Source organism: Zingiber officinale, chromosome 4B (assembly GCF_018446385.1).
Source record: "Zingiber officinale cultivar Zhangliang chromosome 4B, Zo_v1.1, whole genome shotgun sequence".
NCBI lineage: Eukaryota > Viridiplantae > Streptophyta > Magnoliopsida > Zingiberales > Zingiberaceae > Zingiber > Zingiber officinale.
Window position 1 is genome coordinate 137,262,380 of NC_055993.1, and position 17,639 is coordinate 137,280,018.

At 38.1% G+C, this 17,639-nt stretch overlaps 1 protein-coding gene across 2 annotated transcripts; it reads right to left on the reverse strand.

Moving 5' to 3' along the window:
• Nucleotides 1-365: 365 nt before the first annotated feature.
• Nucleotides 366-12,835, reverse strand: LOC121976964 (probable E3 ubiquitin-protein ligase XBOS34). Of its 2 annotated transcripts, none has more exons than XM_042529409.1 (9): nt 12,470-12,835; nt 12,272-12,386; nt 11,102-11,182; nt 10,921-11,009; nt 10,739-10,830; nt 10,508-10,589; nt 8,626-8,728; nt 1,625-1,710; nt 366-1,385 (listed from the first exon to the last, which is right to left on the reverse strand). In XM_042529409.1, exons 1-9 carry the CDS (start codon nt 12,569-12,571, stop codon nt 600-602), a joined length of 1,536 nt encoding a protein of 511 aa, XP_042385343.1. In that variant the 5' UTR covers nt 12,572-12,835; the 3' UTR covers nt 366-599. The 2 variants fall into 2 exon arrangements, with proteins under 2 accessions (XP_042385343.1, XP_042385342.1); XM_042529408.1 differs by having other exon boundaries at nt 366-1,403.
• Nucleotides 12,836-17,639: the final 4,804 nt, after the last annotated feature.

Below are 17,639 nucleotides of genomic sequence, written 5' to 3' on the forward strand. Positions count from 1 at the left end.
GTTTTACACTAATTTTTTTAAAAAAAAAAATGAAAATGACTCATCAAGTAATTTTGATTAAAAAAAAAATAGCCAGCAATTGAAAATATTTTATGTTGACATAATTTTTCATATAAAATTTACTTTATTAATGTAATATTCCAAAACGATAAATTTCATCTTTTAAAAAAAAATCGTAAGTTAATCGTATTTTTAGTACACATAAAAAAATAAATGGTAAAAAAACACTTTTTGAAAAATTCTAGAATAGGAAGTGCATTATTTCAATAATTTCTTAGAACATATTTTTGTAATTTTTTTTACAAAAAAAAAAATGTGCGCTCGGTACAGAAAAATACCACACATATAAAACTTATTAACACTAATTTAAACTTGAACATAATTTACTATTTTAATAATTGACAGCATGTTCAGAACCCCAATATCCACTGCCCACAGCAACCACCAATATCACTTATTGCCCAACATTTAAACCAAAATATTACTCAGTATAACTCCAAATGCTTGACATACAGAACATGATAAATATCAGTTATTTGTTCACAAACGGCATGATAACTCTGATTGACTGCTTAACACAATTCACAGCGTAGGATCCTTCAAACAGCATAGAGCCTTACAACCTGGTCAATCTGGGCACGGCAAACAGGGCATCCCCATTGCTTTGATTCAATCTCCCTTAAGCATGACATGCATCCGGCCATATGCCCACAAGGAATGCATGCCCCTTCCACTGGAGCATCCAAGCAGATAACGCAACAGCCAGATGTGCCACTACTGCCTGGTTTTTCTCCACTGGATTCTGTTTTGGAGGGTGCACCGGCAACTTTAGTTTCAGCGATACCAGGAACAGTCTCTATGATTGTCACGCTCATATTGATGGGGCTGCTATCGATGGACGGGTAGTGGATAGGGGAATCAAACAATGTGTCCTCAGATATAGGAGGTGCAGAAGGAGCTTCATGAGATGGTTGAATAACTGGTGGTTCAAGGTTCTGGACAGGAGGTGGCAAAGCATCTGATTGAACCACAGGCACAGCCCATCCATTCGTTGAATTTGGTTGATTTACAGGCACTCTACTATTCATTTTTGAAGTAGTATTAACATTTGAGGTGCCTGACGTGCCCCAACCATTGTAAGTTGTATTTTGTGAAGAGGTTCCCCAACCCCAACCATTTGTCTCGCTAGTTTGTGGATTAGATTGAACAGGAGGCATTCCCTCTGCCATAGCCGTCTGTATGGAGGCATTTATAGCCATCTCCATTTCTATATCTTCCTGGGTACGTTTAGTTGCAGCTGCTGTTTGTGTCGAAACGTTCGAGACTGTTTGGGGTGGATTGGGAATTGAAACACCTATCTGCGTTTCTGGAAGAGTAGAGGTGACCTGTACAATAGAGGTGATCTGCAAAACATTAAAGAAGATGCAACTAAATGAAGGTGAAGAACATGGACATGCAGAGTTCCGAATACTAATGCTATGTAATGATAAGACAAATTGTGAGTGAAGCAAACAGCTTTAATTTTTGTATGTTATCTTTTTTGCTCAGTAGTTATATGTTGAATTGCAACAAAATATCAGAGCATAATTGGGAGGAATCTTCTCAATTCTCATGTGCCAAGTACCTGGGGAATTCCTCGGCATGCACTGAAGAACCACTGTAATTGTTGTTTGTCACCTTCATTTGCAGCGAAAAGCTTATACCGTGTTCCTGGGTGAAAGGAATAACTAAGAACAGAATGCCATTGTATCTAAGCTGCAAGATGCATTCTATTCTGATGAAATAACACTTTTGGTATAAGTGCCGCTTAGTCAAGAGAGAGAATTAAAATGCTGGTAAGAACAGAATCCTTTGTGAGATACATCTATGTACTACAATGATAACACTCCAAACACTGACTTTCTATATTAAAAAACCAAAGAGGTCAAAAACTGGTCAAAAGATGTGAAACCAGTAAATATCAGCCACCATAACTGTTTGACCTTATATTTCCTTCAATATACACAAAAAAAGCAATAAATGTATTCTGGAGACTGCATAAAAACTTGAATTGAAGCTAGCGAATGAAGAAACGTACATTAAACTACAACATAGAAGTATCAAATAAAGCTAAAGTATCCATTATCAAATGACAACAAAGACAGCTAAAACCCATCATTTAACATGGATTAGGAAAATATCCAAATGGAGAACATGATTCAAAACATATGAACTAAAACCATTTCAATAATTTTCGTAAACGACTTGCTGGTTCACAGTATAGATTAAAGAGAATATAATAAACCAACCACTACCAAGCAAGTCCCAATATTGATGCTTGGCTAAATGAGTAAATACTGATTGGAATAAACTTGTATGACTATTAGGTTATTAACAGCTTTTGTCACAAGCATCAATAGTTAACCATGCAAAAAAAAAAAAAAAGGAAAAAGATGCAAAATGAACACAAACTTCTGATGCTGAAACAGAAGAGATGGTGGTCCAGGTGGAGGTGGAGGTGGAGAAATAGAGAGGAAAATCTCAAAATACCAAATACAATAAATTGTGTTGGTGCAATATCCGTCAGAGCAAGGTTGTTCTTCACCGGAATCACCGCCGGAAGGGGCAAACATAACAAGCAAAGCTAGAGGGTGAAGAAGTTGGAGCAAATTCATCAAAGTCAAAGAATTCAAGAAGCTCAACTTCAAGATGCAATTCCAAGATGGACTTGGATTTGATACAAGAGTGGCTCCACCATACACATCCACAAGCTTCGATTCTTGGAGATCAAGAATTGAAAATTTCTTGATGATGGAGATAGAGCAATGGCTTGCTCTAATGGAAGGTTTTAAGGCTCCAAGGAATTCAAAGGGCAAAGTTCTCAAAAGGAGCAAATGGAGCCAAGAACAAATCCAAAGATATGAGGCCAATAACAAAGTGACCAAGCTTTTGATCAATCTATTGCCAAGCAACATCTTGGAGAAAATTGGAGAAGTTGAAGATGCCAAAGAGCTATGGAGCAAATTGGAAAAGGCTCATGAGATCCCCTCCACTGTACCTAACCAAGAAGAATCCAAAAAGGGTGACTCATTGGAGCAAGATCAAGAGGAGGACTCCGAAGTTGAGAGATGCTCAACTTCCGAAGAAGAGGAAATCCAAGAAGCTTCATTCTCAAGGGAGTGTAATCAAAAGAGCAAGGAAGGAGCATATTCCTTGTTTCATGTACAAGAGGATGAAGAAGAAGGTGAAGCCTCCACCTCTAGGATTGAGGGGGAGCAACTCTTGGTGACACCGGATCAAGAAGAAGGAGAATCCTCCACATCCGGGTCAAGAGAAGAAGAGGATGAAGAAGCTTCCACCTCCACAAGTCAAGATAAATCAATTGGAGGAAATCGATTTCGGATCAAGAGGAAGCCTCTACATTCATATCAAATGGAGGAGCAAGTGTCACCCTACACAAGAAGGTATAAATAGTTCAATTAATAATAAGAATCATATTATATGTTTTGAATGTAGGGAACATGGGCACTACAAAAGCAAGTGCCCTAAATTGGCCAAGAAGAAGGGCCAAGTGGCACCTAAGGGCAAGGAGAAGCCAAAGGAGACCATCCCCGGAACAAAGAAGAGCAAGGAGCACATTGTGTGCTTCTCTTGCAATCAAAAGGGGCATTACCGGAGTCAATGCCCTAAGGGGAAGAAGATGGTCAAGGCTCAAGGAGAAAGCTCAAGTCAAGGGGGAGCCTCTAAGGTAAAAAGGAAGGTAACTTTTATTGAGCCTACCCCTTTACATTATGGTAAAAAGCATGCTAGTTCTAACTTATATCATTTTAATGCTATTTACCATAAGAATAGAGAGCATGGTAAAATTAAGGAAAATAATGTAGCTTACCATTCTAAAACTACCACACCTAGGATTAGGAAGGTAGATAAAAATCTAGGCAATCACACTAAGGACCTTAGCTACAAGCCTAGAAATAAAAATGCTCATAAATTTAATGGAAAACCAAAAACTAAGGACTTAGTGATAGAAAATCAAGTCTTGAGGTCAAGGCTTGATAAAATGGAAAAGACCCTAAAAAGGATGGAAAATATCCTAAAAGGGCAAAATGAGCATAGCCTAGGTCTAGGAGCACAAAGGTCATCTAATGGCCATAGGGGTTTGGGATACAAACCAAAGGCTAAGAAGGATGTAATCTCTTACCATAGGGTTCCATATAGTTATGGAACCAACCCTAGGTCTAGTGGTCAAGCCAAAAATACAAGGGAAGTTATCCCTAAGAGTATTTTTGCAACAAATGTGACGAAGACTTCTAAGAAGTCTAAGAAAGTCACAAAGAAGGTTACAAGGGAAGCAATCCCTAGAGTTGACCTAGAAAAAGTGACCAAGACTTCTAAGAAGTCAAACAAGGTCACTAGGAAGGTATCTAGGGAAGTTATCCCTAGTGAATACCTAGAGCATCCAAGAAGCACCAATAAGTTTTGGGTTCCTAGGAGCATTTTCTCTATCCCATAGATGGGTTAGAGAGTGTCAACTCTGAGAAGAAGGGTAGTTAACCCAACTTTGAAGAAATTGACACTTAAGGAGCATTTTCAAGGTTTTTGTTAACCTTTGAAAATGAAATGGATTTATTGTTACTCTTGGAAAGAGTAAAATGTGCTATAAAGGAAGAAATTTGAGATGACTTTAAATGGCACAAGAAATCAAGTGTTAAGAAATACCAAATTGGGACTTTGGTATTGTCTTAGGAATTTAAGGCAAATCTAAGCCTTAATTTAAAGTGATTACTCTTATGGGAAAATGAAATATGCCAACATTTGAGGAATGTTTTAAATTTTTAATTGGCATAATTAATTCAAGAGATTAAAGAAATGTCAAGTTGGGTTTTGACATTTTCTTAAGGAAATTGGGCAATCTAGGGTTTATGCTTTAGGATTAGCTAAGGGTTAAGGATACTTAGATAGATAATCTAGGTATATTTTAATTATGCTAAATCTTACCATGTTTGGTTGCCCATTATATGACATGACATCATGTTTTATTTGTGCATTCATGACTTATTATGAAAAACTCAAAAATACCATGTCATGACATACATACATCATGTAGTTATAGGAAATTTTCTTCTGAAAATTATTTCTTTTTGATGTATGCCATAACATTATCATGCATTATGTTATTTCCTTAAAATTAAGGACAAATGGCAGTTATCATCAAGTGGTATACCAAATGACATCCTAGGTGGATGGTCAATATCCACAAGATGCCTAGATAAATATGCATGAACCCTAGGTTAGGGCAAAACCAAAATTAACATCTCACAAAGACCTATAAGATGACTTGTATGTGTTTTATGCACAATAGATACAAGTGAGATGTTAGGAAGACGAACAAAACTCAACATGCTGAGTTAGTGCATTTCCTTGAGTTTTAAGTTCATCAAAACACATAGTTATGTGTTCCCATCATTGGGAAAGCTAATGTACAAGTCATGTGCATTAAGCCCAAGGAACATGGTGGGATATTGGTTTTAAAAATATTTTTAAAATGCTTTTGGAAAACCTTGGTGAAGGCTATCTTTTGATAGTAATCATCATTGAATAGTTAGACACCAACTTGAAGAAAACACTAAAGTTTTTGCAAGTTTTCAAGTTTGTGTCAATCTTTGAAAATATGAAGTATTTTCTTAGAAAACTATTTTTCCATGATAAAGTATACCCTAAATAATGTCTACACAAATTTTTACAATTTTTGAAATTTTGTAGATTTTTCTAGGGGTTTCTGAAATTCACTGAAAGTGAATTTCAGAAATATCAGGGTTTCAATCGATCACCCGATCGATTGGAGTGCCTCAATCGATCAGTGGATCGATTGAGAAGGCAGTTTCCACGAGCAGAAGCTCACTGGATCGATCAGTCGATCGATCCAGGAAGCCTGAATCGATCAGTGAATCGATTCAGCATGGTCCAATCGATTGGAACCCAACTCCAATCGATCCAAGTTGCTGATTTTGGCTGGGAAAGCCTAATTTCAGCACTTTTGAACCATGTTTAGTCTAGGGAACCTTTTCAAACCCTCTAAATACATTTGTATACATAAAAAGGGTGTTTTCATGTTGAAAACAAGGATGGATTGGCTAAGTGAGACTAATAAGAAGTTTAGGCTGAGGTTGTTTCAAATTTTGAATATTTGAATCTCGAAACTTCTAATTTTGGGTTTCCTAAAGGTTTAGGGATTCCAAGTCATTGTTGGTGCAATGACAGAAGTTACCACCATGTCTTTAGGGGGAGTTACTCACTAAGGGCATGAAACCTATTTTTCATGAACCTTGGAAGGTGGTTAACCTTCTTTTAAAAATATGCTTAAGGTTGAGCGTTGGAACTTTAATGGGGAGTGCATATCCTCATTGTTCAAGTGGTTACAAGTTGTGACACGTTCAAAATGCTCAAGGATAGGCATTTGACTACATTGGGGAGAATGTAGATTTTAGGATAAACGAAGGGTATGGGACCTTCTTTATCGTGTTGATCACAACAAGTGAAGTTGTGAACAACGATGAGCAACTCTTCAGGGGGAGAGTCTCAAAGGGGAGAGTTATTCAACAAGTTAAGTTGTTGATGTGTGCCCATAGATGGGGGCATGTTTGTGATGTGTGCCAATAGGGGGAGAATGTATGGTTAAGTTAGGTCTTCATTACCTAAAGGGGGAGTTTGCCCTCTAGAAAAAGAGGAGAATGAAGGAAACCATCATTCATATATTGGCACGAAGGGAGTTGAGGCTATGGGATTAGTCTAATTTCCTAACTCAACATGTGGTATTGTCAAACATCAAAAGGGGGAGATTGTTGGTGCAATATCCGTCAGGTCAAGGTTGACCTAGTTGACCAAGCTTGAGTCTTGGTCATGGTTTCGATGTTTGACAATACAGGTAGACACATGGACAATGTAGGTGCAGTTGTCTATGTGGGAAGAGTCTGATCAGGGACTGATCAGTGTGGATGAAGAAGAGTCAAGTAAGTCAAAGTTGACTGGATACTTGACGAGGAAAGTCCTAGTGAGTGAAGCTAGGTGAAAGTCCTGGTGAGTGAAGCTAGGCAGTATGAAAGTCCTAGTGAGTGAAGCTAGGCAGTATGAAAGTCCTGGTGAGTGAAGCCAGGCAGAAGAGAAAGTCCTAGTGAGTGAAGCTAGGCAGTATGAAAGTCCTGGTGAGTGAAGCCAGGCAAGGGAAATCCAGATGGGTCAAGGTTGACCAGACATTTGGTGAAAAGTCCAAGTAGGTCAAAGGGATTGATCGGATACTTGGCACAAGGAAGAAAAGACCAAGTAGGTCAAAGGGATTGACCGGATACTTGGCAAGAAGAAAAAAGTCCAAGTGGGTTAAAGAGATTGACCGGACACTTAGTGAGAGAGTCCTAGCTGGTCAAGGGTGACCGGATGCTAGGTTTTATGTACCAACAAGTCATGGTTGACCGGATGTTGGTTTGGGAGGCTTGGGACTTGGTTTTGGGTAAAAACCAAGAGCTGAATCAATCAGTGGATCGATCAGTGGATCGATCAGTGGATGGATCCAGGCTTTTCCCAGCGAACAGAAAGCCTCTGGATCGATCAGTGGATCGATCCAGGTCTCCGGATCGATCAGTGGATCGATCCAGGCTTTTCCCAGCGAACAGAAAGCCTCCGGATCGATCAGTGGATCGATCCAGAGGTCTCAATCGATCAGTGGATCGATTGGGACGCTGCTGCTTCGCGCGATAAGCGCTGGATCGATCCGTGGATCGATCCAGGTGTTTTTCCATAGCACAGAGGCGCTCTGGATCGATCCGTGGATCGATCCAAAGCCTCCCCAATCGATTGGGAGCAATCCAATCGATTGGGATTCGACCGTTGGCGTCGTTTATAGCTGTTGGCGTGCGATTCCTTCAGTAGAACTTCACCGATTCATTCCAGATTCATCACAGCTCCTCCCCAGCACTCTCTAAGCTCCTCACCGCCAGTTCTTGAAGGTTCTTGGAGGTTCATCCAAGTCAAGAGGCGAGTTGCAACGAGAAGAAGAAGAAGCTAGGGTTTTTACTGCATCTCTTGTAAGCTTTTGCTTATTCTTTACTACCCTTTCTTCTACTTGTATTGAGAGTCTTGTAGGGCTTCTCCGCCTTCGGTAGTTACCGAAAAGGAGTGTTTATTAGTGGAGGTGTGTGTGTGTGCGTGGATCCTTGGACTAGTCACCTCTTGTGAGGTGGATACCAAGTAAAATTTTATTGTTAGCATTGTTGTAGTTTGTTTCTTTGTATTCCGCTGCGCATCACTTTGAAGAAACAAGCAACGAAGCACGACGAGCACACGCGCAGCTATTCACACCCCCCCCCCTTCTAGCTACTTTTCGGTCCTAACAAATTGCTCAGTTGTAGCCATTATGTAGCATGGGCATTGTTTCCCCTTGCCATAACAATTCATCATTAAATAACTAAATCGCTCAGGTACATCAACTATTTATATTTTATATCAATGAATGCAAGCACAGAATAGGAAGAAACTAGGATTGCCTTTTTCTAACAAAACCATACAAGTAATTCAAACATGATTAATTTTAATTTTTTTTGGAAAGTAATAATGCACAATTTAATAATTTAGAAGATGATCAAATAAGCATACTTGTAGCTTTTTCAACAATGACAATAGCAGGATCTACTTGGTTGAACTTGGGTTCTTCAATGTGAGCTTTCCAGAGTGAAACAACAGAGCGTGGCCTAGCAGTCTATTTTTTCAACAGATTGAATAAGAATCAATGATCTACCAAGTAAAACAAGTATTTGCATACCAATAACTGAGCCTTGACATGATGAAAAAAAAAAGGAACAAATGTATTATAAATAAGTAATATTCTGTTATACTTTCATAATGATGTGATTTTTAATCATATTTCAATTTTGGATTTTTAAAATCACAATTTATATATAGAAACCAAATACATTATTCTCTGTGAGACAAACAAACTGATAAACTGATTAGGGAGTTGAGACCCTCTATCCCAAAAATGATATTTCCCCATGTCCCCTCGCCGATTGGACGGGGACACATCATTTTTGGGACAGAGGATCTCAACTACTGATTAAGGCCAATGAAAAATGGCATTGTTCAGCTTACAGTATTTAACAAGTGTTTAAGGACAGGTGATTTACATGTCGGAATTAGTGCCATGTCTGACTGTGTTGCAAAGAGTGGTATACAAAATCATTCTACAGCAAAATGCATGCTGTAGTAGAACATACAGGGTCATCATCTTCTGCTTTTCCTCAAACTACATTATATAAAAATCCATTTTTATATTAAGCACATTTATAAATTCTCTAGTTACTCGAATTATATACACTTGCGTACAAGTAGAGGTACTTCCATGCACAGAAGTATTCAATTATATAGCGGCTGTGACTAACAACAAACTTTAGGGGCCCTACTAGCTTTCCAAATTCATTATGCAAAAAAGGTATCGAACTAGTAAATATGCACCGAAGGAGCACACTATGTTAATGTAAAGATCTCGAAGAGTACTCGAATTAATTGGTTGGAGTATAGAAAAACCACTGTTTTATAATGAGCTAGTCTTCATAGATATATCAAAGGAAGAAAGACCACAAATATGATAACAACAGTGTACTGTGAGGAAGCAAGACCACTAATATGATATCAAAGAAATATATTTTGGAAATTTATTCCTAGGCAATACTTTTCATAGAAATTTTGAATAACAACTGAGTAGAAAACTCTGGACACTTTCCAGTTCCAAGTGCATGTGTCAGGTAACATAAAATTTCTTACTCCACATTCTCTATCTAAAAGTCACTCTATCAGTAAAAAACTAGTAAATCTTGCAAGCCAAGGGAAATACTGAATGCATCTTGCTAACAAGTCATCATTATTTGTGTTCACTACGAAAAGATGATGTATTAGCCACAACTAGCATTAGATAGTTGCCGCTAAAGTATTTTTGATGACAAATTGAGAATAATAATTATATACGTGATAAAAAAAAATTGTAGCTATTATATTTTGTGATAATACTATAAAATACATTGTATAACAACAGAAGTAGTTGCCAATGGCAATTTTAATGATGAGATCAATAAATGTTGTTATTAATAGTTTTAACTACAGCACTTAAGCAGTCTAGTAACAAAATTTTTGTTACCAAAACTATTGACAAATTATTTAGTGACGAAATATTTTGTTATCAAATCACTCATTTTTTACAATGGTTGATTAGAAGTTGAAAGCAATATCATAGGTTATCTGAGCTAATCTAGGGACAAGCAAAAAATTAAAAGAAACAGAATCCTATGAGTCAATATTTGACAAGCATGCTAAACATGTGGAGTGGACCAAAATAACACTAATTGTTCTTCTATCATACTAATTGTTTATGGATGTGAATTTGTGGAACATTTTGAAAGAGTATTTGATAATATAGTCAAATCAGTAAAGGATACATTAATTATAGAAAAATATGAAGAAAAAAACAAAAATTAATTAAAAGTACCTGCAAATCAGGATAGATAACTAACTCAAACTTGCTAGGATTTTTTGGATTGCGAGGGTCACATGGCAAAACCACAGCCCAACTGAAGAATAAACAAAATGATGATTAGCATTTGCAAAATTCTTTGAATATGAAAGTAAGTTAATATATCCTCATTTACATAGGCATCACGCATTGATCAACAAAAAACAGTAAAGGTGAACTAGGAAATGGCTAAAATCATATACAAACATTTTACGAATCAGTAGTTGTGGAGCAAATGTTTCTAAGAAACCAGGTCCAAAGGCCTCCCTCAGCCATCCAGAGAAAAGAGAAATTCGGCTCTGAGCATAGAAAATTAGTTACAAATCACACACAATAAAACCAGGTACCAAATGAAGAGGAGTTATAGTATTTAACAGCAGCAAGCATACCTCAATGGCCCTGACAACTCTTAAATGACCTTTTTCTCTCGCCAAATCAAGAGCAGTATGACAATCATCATTCAGGACACAAGGATTTGCTGTGATATTTATAGAGGAATTCTAATCACCATGCTAGCATTGACTAAAAAAAAGAAAAAGAAAAACATAAAATAGCAGCAATGCAACTGACCTCCATGGGAAAGGAGGAGGTGGACCATTTGTTCACAGCCCTTTTTTGCAGCATGGTGCAAGGGAGTTCCCGCATAGCTTCCTATTTTGAAAAAGAAAAGGCATATATATTCACATGCAACTTCAGATGTTCAGTAATTTAATGAAAAGAATACCAAGATATTGAAATATAGCTGCAAGTGATTAAATATTGTGTCGGTAGAATTATATTAGAAAACACATAAAATTCCAAAGAAATTAGCTTTGAACCTCATATAAAGATAGAAAGTAACAAACACTTTTTGATAGCATGTTAACTTGAATAGGGTATAACAAACACTTTTCATGGTAAAGTCTAGGAAAATATTTAATCATCTTCAGACTCTCAGTTCCCAACCTACTACAACAGTATATTTCCATTTTCAGGCTCCCAACTTTTATTCTTTAACTAACAAAAAAATAAATCATCTGTTATAAATGAGGATTTCACCTATGAGTCTATGACTACAACCTATATATGGAAAGTATGAAAGAGAATAAGTTGTGGGAAATTTAAATCTGTTCCCCTCGTTTGGTAAATTGAGACTGAATCAAATGCCCATTCAAAATGGCACTTTTTTCTTCATTTGTCCTCACAAATACTGCCAGAAGAACAATTGAGCTTTTTTCTCTTGATTTAATAAAAAAGTGTGCATACATTAACTTTTCTTTTCTGTCTAGTTAACCTTTTAAGTAGTGTTTATGCTTGTCGAACAACAATTCAAATGACCTAAAATCAACATTAGTTCTAGGTTAAATTCCATGTCAAGAAGTTAAAGAATCTAAAATCAACTACTAGGTTAACAAATCAAATTCTGCAAAAGTAGCAGACAGAACTGCCAACGCAGCATTCATGATATATTATTGTTTAAATGACTTCCTCTGCTAATAAGCATCCTCATAGAGAACACGACACCTAACAGAAAACACAACAGCACATTCATCATGCAAATTTTACGTTTTGCCATCTTAGACAGAGAGACATGGTATCTCGACCTGTTTAACTCCCAATACCTGTTAAATAAAACCCATCGCATTATCCATCGACACGAACTTGACACTGAACATGTGGAAACGGAATTTTCATATGCGGCATTTCTCAATACAATACACCGAGAGACAAACCCATGAACTTTGAACTTGAAGGTCTCACCAGGCCTATAAGCGTTGACATTGGCACCCAAGTCAATCAGAGCTTTGGCAACAGGGACAAGATCATGCCTCAAGCATGCGACGATCAAAGGGGTCTTCCCTTCTTTATCTATCCACTGCACACGTTCATCCCGAGGTTGGACATAATTGGAATACCACACCAACTCAATCATTCGACTTGGGGCTTCATAGCGCTTACCTCAAGCCCAGCCCCTTGGCTGCGAAGCGCCCTGATCCCCTCGACGTTGCCATAGCCGACCTGCTGGTAGACCAATTCTTCCTTGGATGGTGACACTCCCATGGAATCGCAAGTAAAACGGAGAGAACCCGATTGAAGCCTTCAATTGAGTACCTCCAACCGAGGCTTCGCTTCGAGAGCCAAAACTCGAAGCCTGCCGGTTCCTCTCCCTCTTTCGCCCAAAATAATCGGCGTCGTCTGGCTCCGTGGGAGGGCAAGTGTCCGCGTAGAGAAGAAATTGACGGGATTAATCGCAAGCCGCTGGTTTTTCTTGTTTTCCTTTGCCACCAAGCATTTTAATCGGTCATACAACACAACCGCGTGCCGATGGGTACACTTCCATCCAATTCATCGTTATTTATTCTAAATTAATTAATCAAATCAAATATATTAAAATATTTTTTTTAAAGAGCAAAACATCGTGTCCGGTACCACGGGACAACGCCCTCGAAATAATTAATCAGATATGTAAGAATTAAATCTAAATTACAGTGTACTATACGAATTTTTTTCAAGGGTGACAACCCTAAGTTTGAATAGATTTTTATGAACATTTTTTTATTTATCTCGATACTTAATAAAAAAATCCTATAAGATCAAATCAGTCAACAACTGAATGCCTAAATTAAAAATTTTATAGAGATGTCTAGTTGATTAAAAGATGACAAATTTATATGGATCAATTCTCGACATATGTATGTCCTCGAGAAAAAGCTCCTCCTATCCTTAACCACTTGACAAATAATTATAAGCTGATCTTATAATTTACTTCTCTTCATATAAACCTGAGAATAACTACTAGAGAAGTTTAGAATAAGTGTAATTATATTGTAACAAATAGAATTTAATTACCTCCACGAGTTGACATTGATACGTGATGATATTATAATAAATCATGGGCACGATTTACAAAATATACAAAATTTATCATAGGTCACGAACTCCTATAAAAAGTCATTCCCTTCACTCCTTTTCCATCTAAATAAATCGAACTTAAATCAAATTTGAATGATCATTCCAATAATTTCCTTAGATTAAGGGGACATTTGGTTCTTTCCTAAGAATAAGAATCGGTATTCTTGAATAGGAATGGGTATGAGCATGAATATCACTCTTAAAAGTAATGTTTGGTTAATTAGCATATTTTCTATCGGAATAAATCAAAATTTCCTTTTTTACCCTTAAAGGAAAATAAGAGAAAAAATTAGATGTGAGAGAAAGATGAATGTGAGAGAAAAATACGATGAAAGAGAAAGATGAGAGAAAAAGTATGATGAGAGAGAAAGTGTGATGAGAAAGAATGAAGAGAGAGAAAGTGTGATAAGAGAAAATGAGAAAAGAGACTATAATAGGAGAGAGCATGATGAGAGAGAAAATATGATGTGAGAGAAAGTATGATGGGAGATGATGAAGAGAGAGAAAATATAATGAGAAAAAAATGAAGAGAGAGTGTGATGAGAGAGATTGAGGAGAGAGAAAGTATGATGAGAGAGAAAGTGTGATGAGAAAAAAAATAACAGTCAGTGTGATGGGAGAGATTGAGGAGAGAGAAAATATGATGAGAGAGAAAGTGTGTTGAGGAAAAAAAGGAGAGAGTGTGACAAGATATATTGAGGAGAGAGAAAGTGTGATGAGAGCGAAAGTGTGATAAGAAAAAAAAGAGAAAAGAGAGTGTAATGGGAGAGAATGAGGAGAGAGAAAGTATGATGAGAAAAAAAAGAAGGAAGAGAGCACAATGGAAGATGAGGACAGATAGAGTATGATGAGAGATAAAGTGTAATGAGAAAAAAAAGGAAAGAGAGTGTGATAGGAGAGATTAAGGAAAGAAAAAATATGTGATAAAATGATGAGAGAGAAAATATAATGAGAGATAACAAGGAGAGAGAAGTGATATGAAAGAAAAAATAAATTAATAAATTTTAATATTTGATATTAAGGGAGAAAATTTTAGTTTTAGGTCAAGGTATTTTTGGAATAAGAGAATATTTTGATTGATGAAAATAAGGTAATAGCTCATTGAAGGGGAGGTACATGGGAATGAGTTATTACCCAATTTCAATGATTCATTCCCTTATTTGTATTCTTATTCCTATAATCCAAACATTAACAATGGCAATCAATGATTCTCATTCTCATTCTCCACTCCTATTCCCCTAAACCAAACGCCTCCTAAATGATATAAGTGCATCTGCCTTAATTTGAATATTAATATATATCATATTTCCAAATAGTATATTATCTATATATTATATTAACATCTCTCTTTTATTAACATGCACTCACATTCATTTTTAGCATTAACATTGATTATTTATGAGTCTCATTATCTATTTATTTATTTTTAGTTTTTATATTCAAAATCTATTTTCTTAATTTTTGAATTTTTTATATAAAATCAGCTCATTAACAATGTTCAAAAAATTGAACAATGTTAATGTGTAGGTGTTATAACACTCATCTACTGATACAGCGAATAAGATAGGGTCCCCAAAGTTAGGGTTGAAGTCAAGAAAGTTTGCTGATGTAGCGGTCAAAGTCAAAGAGGGGTCAACACTCAGACCTAGCACAGTCACATGGCTTGGACAAATGCCAATCGGACCTTTTGTCCGATCGGACCCCGAGTCCCCAAAGTTAGGGTCGAAGTCAAGAAAGTTGGTTGATGTAGCGGTTAAAGTCAAAGAGGGGTCAACACTCGGACCTAGCACAGTCACATGGCTTGGCCAAATAGTATGGCTAATCGGACCTTTTGTCCGATCGGATCCTGAGTCCCCCCGGCTTGATGGAATCTTGAGTCATCTTAGTTCAATTCAGAAATGAATCATCTCGGTCTGATTGAATATACTAGACGTACGACTCGATCGGACTCCTTGTCTGAGCGGGATGTCGAGTCCTTAGAGAGGTCACGTCCTCAAGATGGTCAACATTCCCTAGCTAACCTGGACTCCTTGTCCGAGCGGATGTTGAGTTCTCAAAGAGGCTAAGTCCTCAAGATGATCAACATTCCTTAGATGACCTAGACTCCTTATTCGAATGGATGCTGAGTCTTCAAAGAGGTCAAGTCCTCAAGATGGTCAACAATCCTTTGCTGACCCGACCCCCGTCTGAGAACGAGGTCCGACCAGATGTTAGAGGGGACTCGGTCAACCTACCACCAAAGCATATTAATGGCTCATTAGTCCAACGACCTAATATTCCTTTTGATATTTGTGTAATCGTTGTCAGAGAATCAAGGAAGTATATCTTGGGCAATCTGTACAACGAAAGCTTCTACCGTGCAAAGCACAAAAATTATGGGTTTATTTTAGGAAAAAAATATGGCGTGTCTTATTGGTTGGTCTTATTTTAGAAATGCATTGATATTCGTGTAGAGAGAAAATAACAATATATTAGGGGTTTCCACCAATAGGCACAAGTAAGCTCCGCCATAGAGTTCACTGTTCTTCATTTCTTCTTCAACCCATTTATTTGACTTGAGTGTCGAAGTATCTATGCCGGGGACCCCTCCTTGACCCGATCACGGACATTTTCCTCTTATAGTTCTTCTCTTTGACACGTATGGTCGATTGCAACACCAGATCTCTCCTGCTTGGAATCTTCTCGTGGTCAACATCGGCGCCGCCTAGCCAGTGTGTCATCTTCTCTTATTTTAAACAAGATCAAATTTGGCATTGTCTGTGAGAACTTCGCCTACTTCTAAAACATGAAGATGGAAGGAGCTGGACGATTCACAACAATTACCTTATCGCAAGAGGACCTGGATTTGTTCGTGGCCACCAAAGCACAAAAGATAGCACAACAACAATAAACTTCTAGACACCCTTTGCCGAATGACCCAACATTCTTGGTGGCAGGACCTCACACCGAGCAGAGGATCAAGGCAGAAGGACCAATGAAGTTTCCCTCGATCTCTCCTCTGGGTGGTTTCAATCTAGTACTCGTACAGTCGAGTGGTTTTCCTCCCGTACTCCCATCTCTGATCGCATACCACAGGGTGTTATTCCGCACGTCTCTCAATGATATGGGCCGAGCGGAGAAGCCCCAGGGATCATGAAGATGCACCCGCTTAGGATCTGCAAAAAGGGAATGCTTTAGTCCCCAGTGGCTCCCTCGAACGGTTGAGTATACCATTCTCCTTGGAAATATTGAGGATAAGTTGCCACCCCATTTTTGACCCCTTGCAATTGGAGAGTACGGAGGCATAACTGAACCAGATGCCCACTTGCTAAAGTTCAAAAATGTGGTCTTCCTCCATCAATACATGGATGGTGTCAAAATACCGAGTGTTCTTGACTACTCTCTCGGGCTCTATACAAAGATGGTTCAACCGACTTCTAGCGGACTCCATCTATTGCTTCAAGGATTTCCATAAGGTGTTCCTCCACCACTTTGCCAGCAGCCGCCGATACCATAAGACAACGCTAAGTTTATTTACCCTCAAGCAATGACTCAAGGAGGCGCTAAGGGCGTACATCAAACGGTTCAACCAAGTGCCCATAGATATTTCCTTGGCTACTCAAGAGATATTGGTGAATTCCTTCTCCCAGGGGCTCACAAATGTGGACTTCTTCAGGTCCCTGATAAAGAAGTTCCCTAGGGATTTCGATCATCTACTGGGAAGGACGACCAAGTGCATCAACATGGAGGAGACTCAGTTTGCTCGAAAGAAGGATGTAGTTATGCCTACTCATGTCTCTACCTTAGAGCGCCAAGCTCCTCTCCCTTCTCATCCACACAAAGGATCTTGATCGAGTCCTCAGCCGCATCCTTACGAGTAGAGGCTAAACACAATTCAGCATGTGGAGGCTGTTCAGACCTCGTTCGTCGAGCTCTGCCAATGGGTCCATCCTTTCTGCACTTACCATCAGACGGGAACCCATAGCACTCAAGAGTGTTATAGGTACAATTAGGGGATGTGCTGAATGACTAATCAAGGGTTTAGGCAGTGATCACCGCCCCCAAATAACTAAAAGTATCATCGATAGAATGGATCACCCAGAAGAGGCCTCTGAAATATTGATAGGCCCCAGCAAGTACCCCAGCAATGAGACAATTGAGCCCTGACACAAGCCATTGTCAAGCCTCCACATCAACCAACCTAACAAGAAAAAAACAACTACCACGACAATGCTAC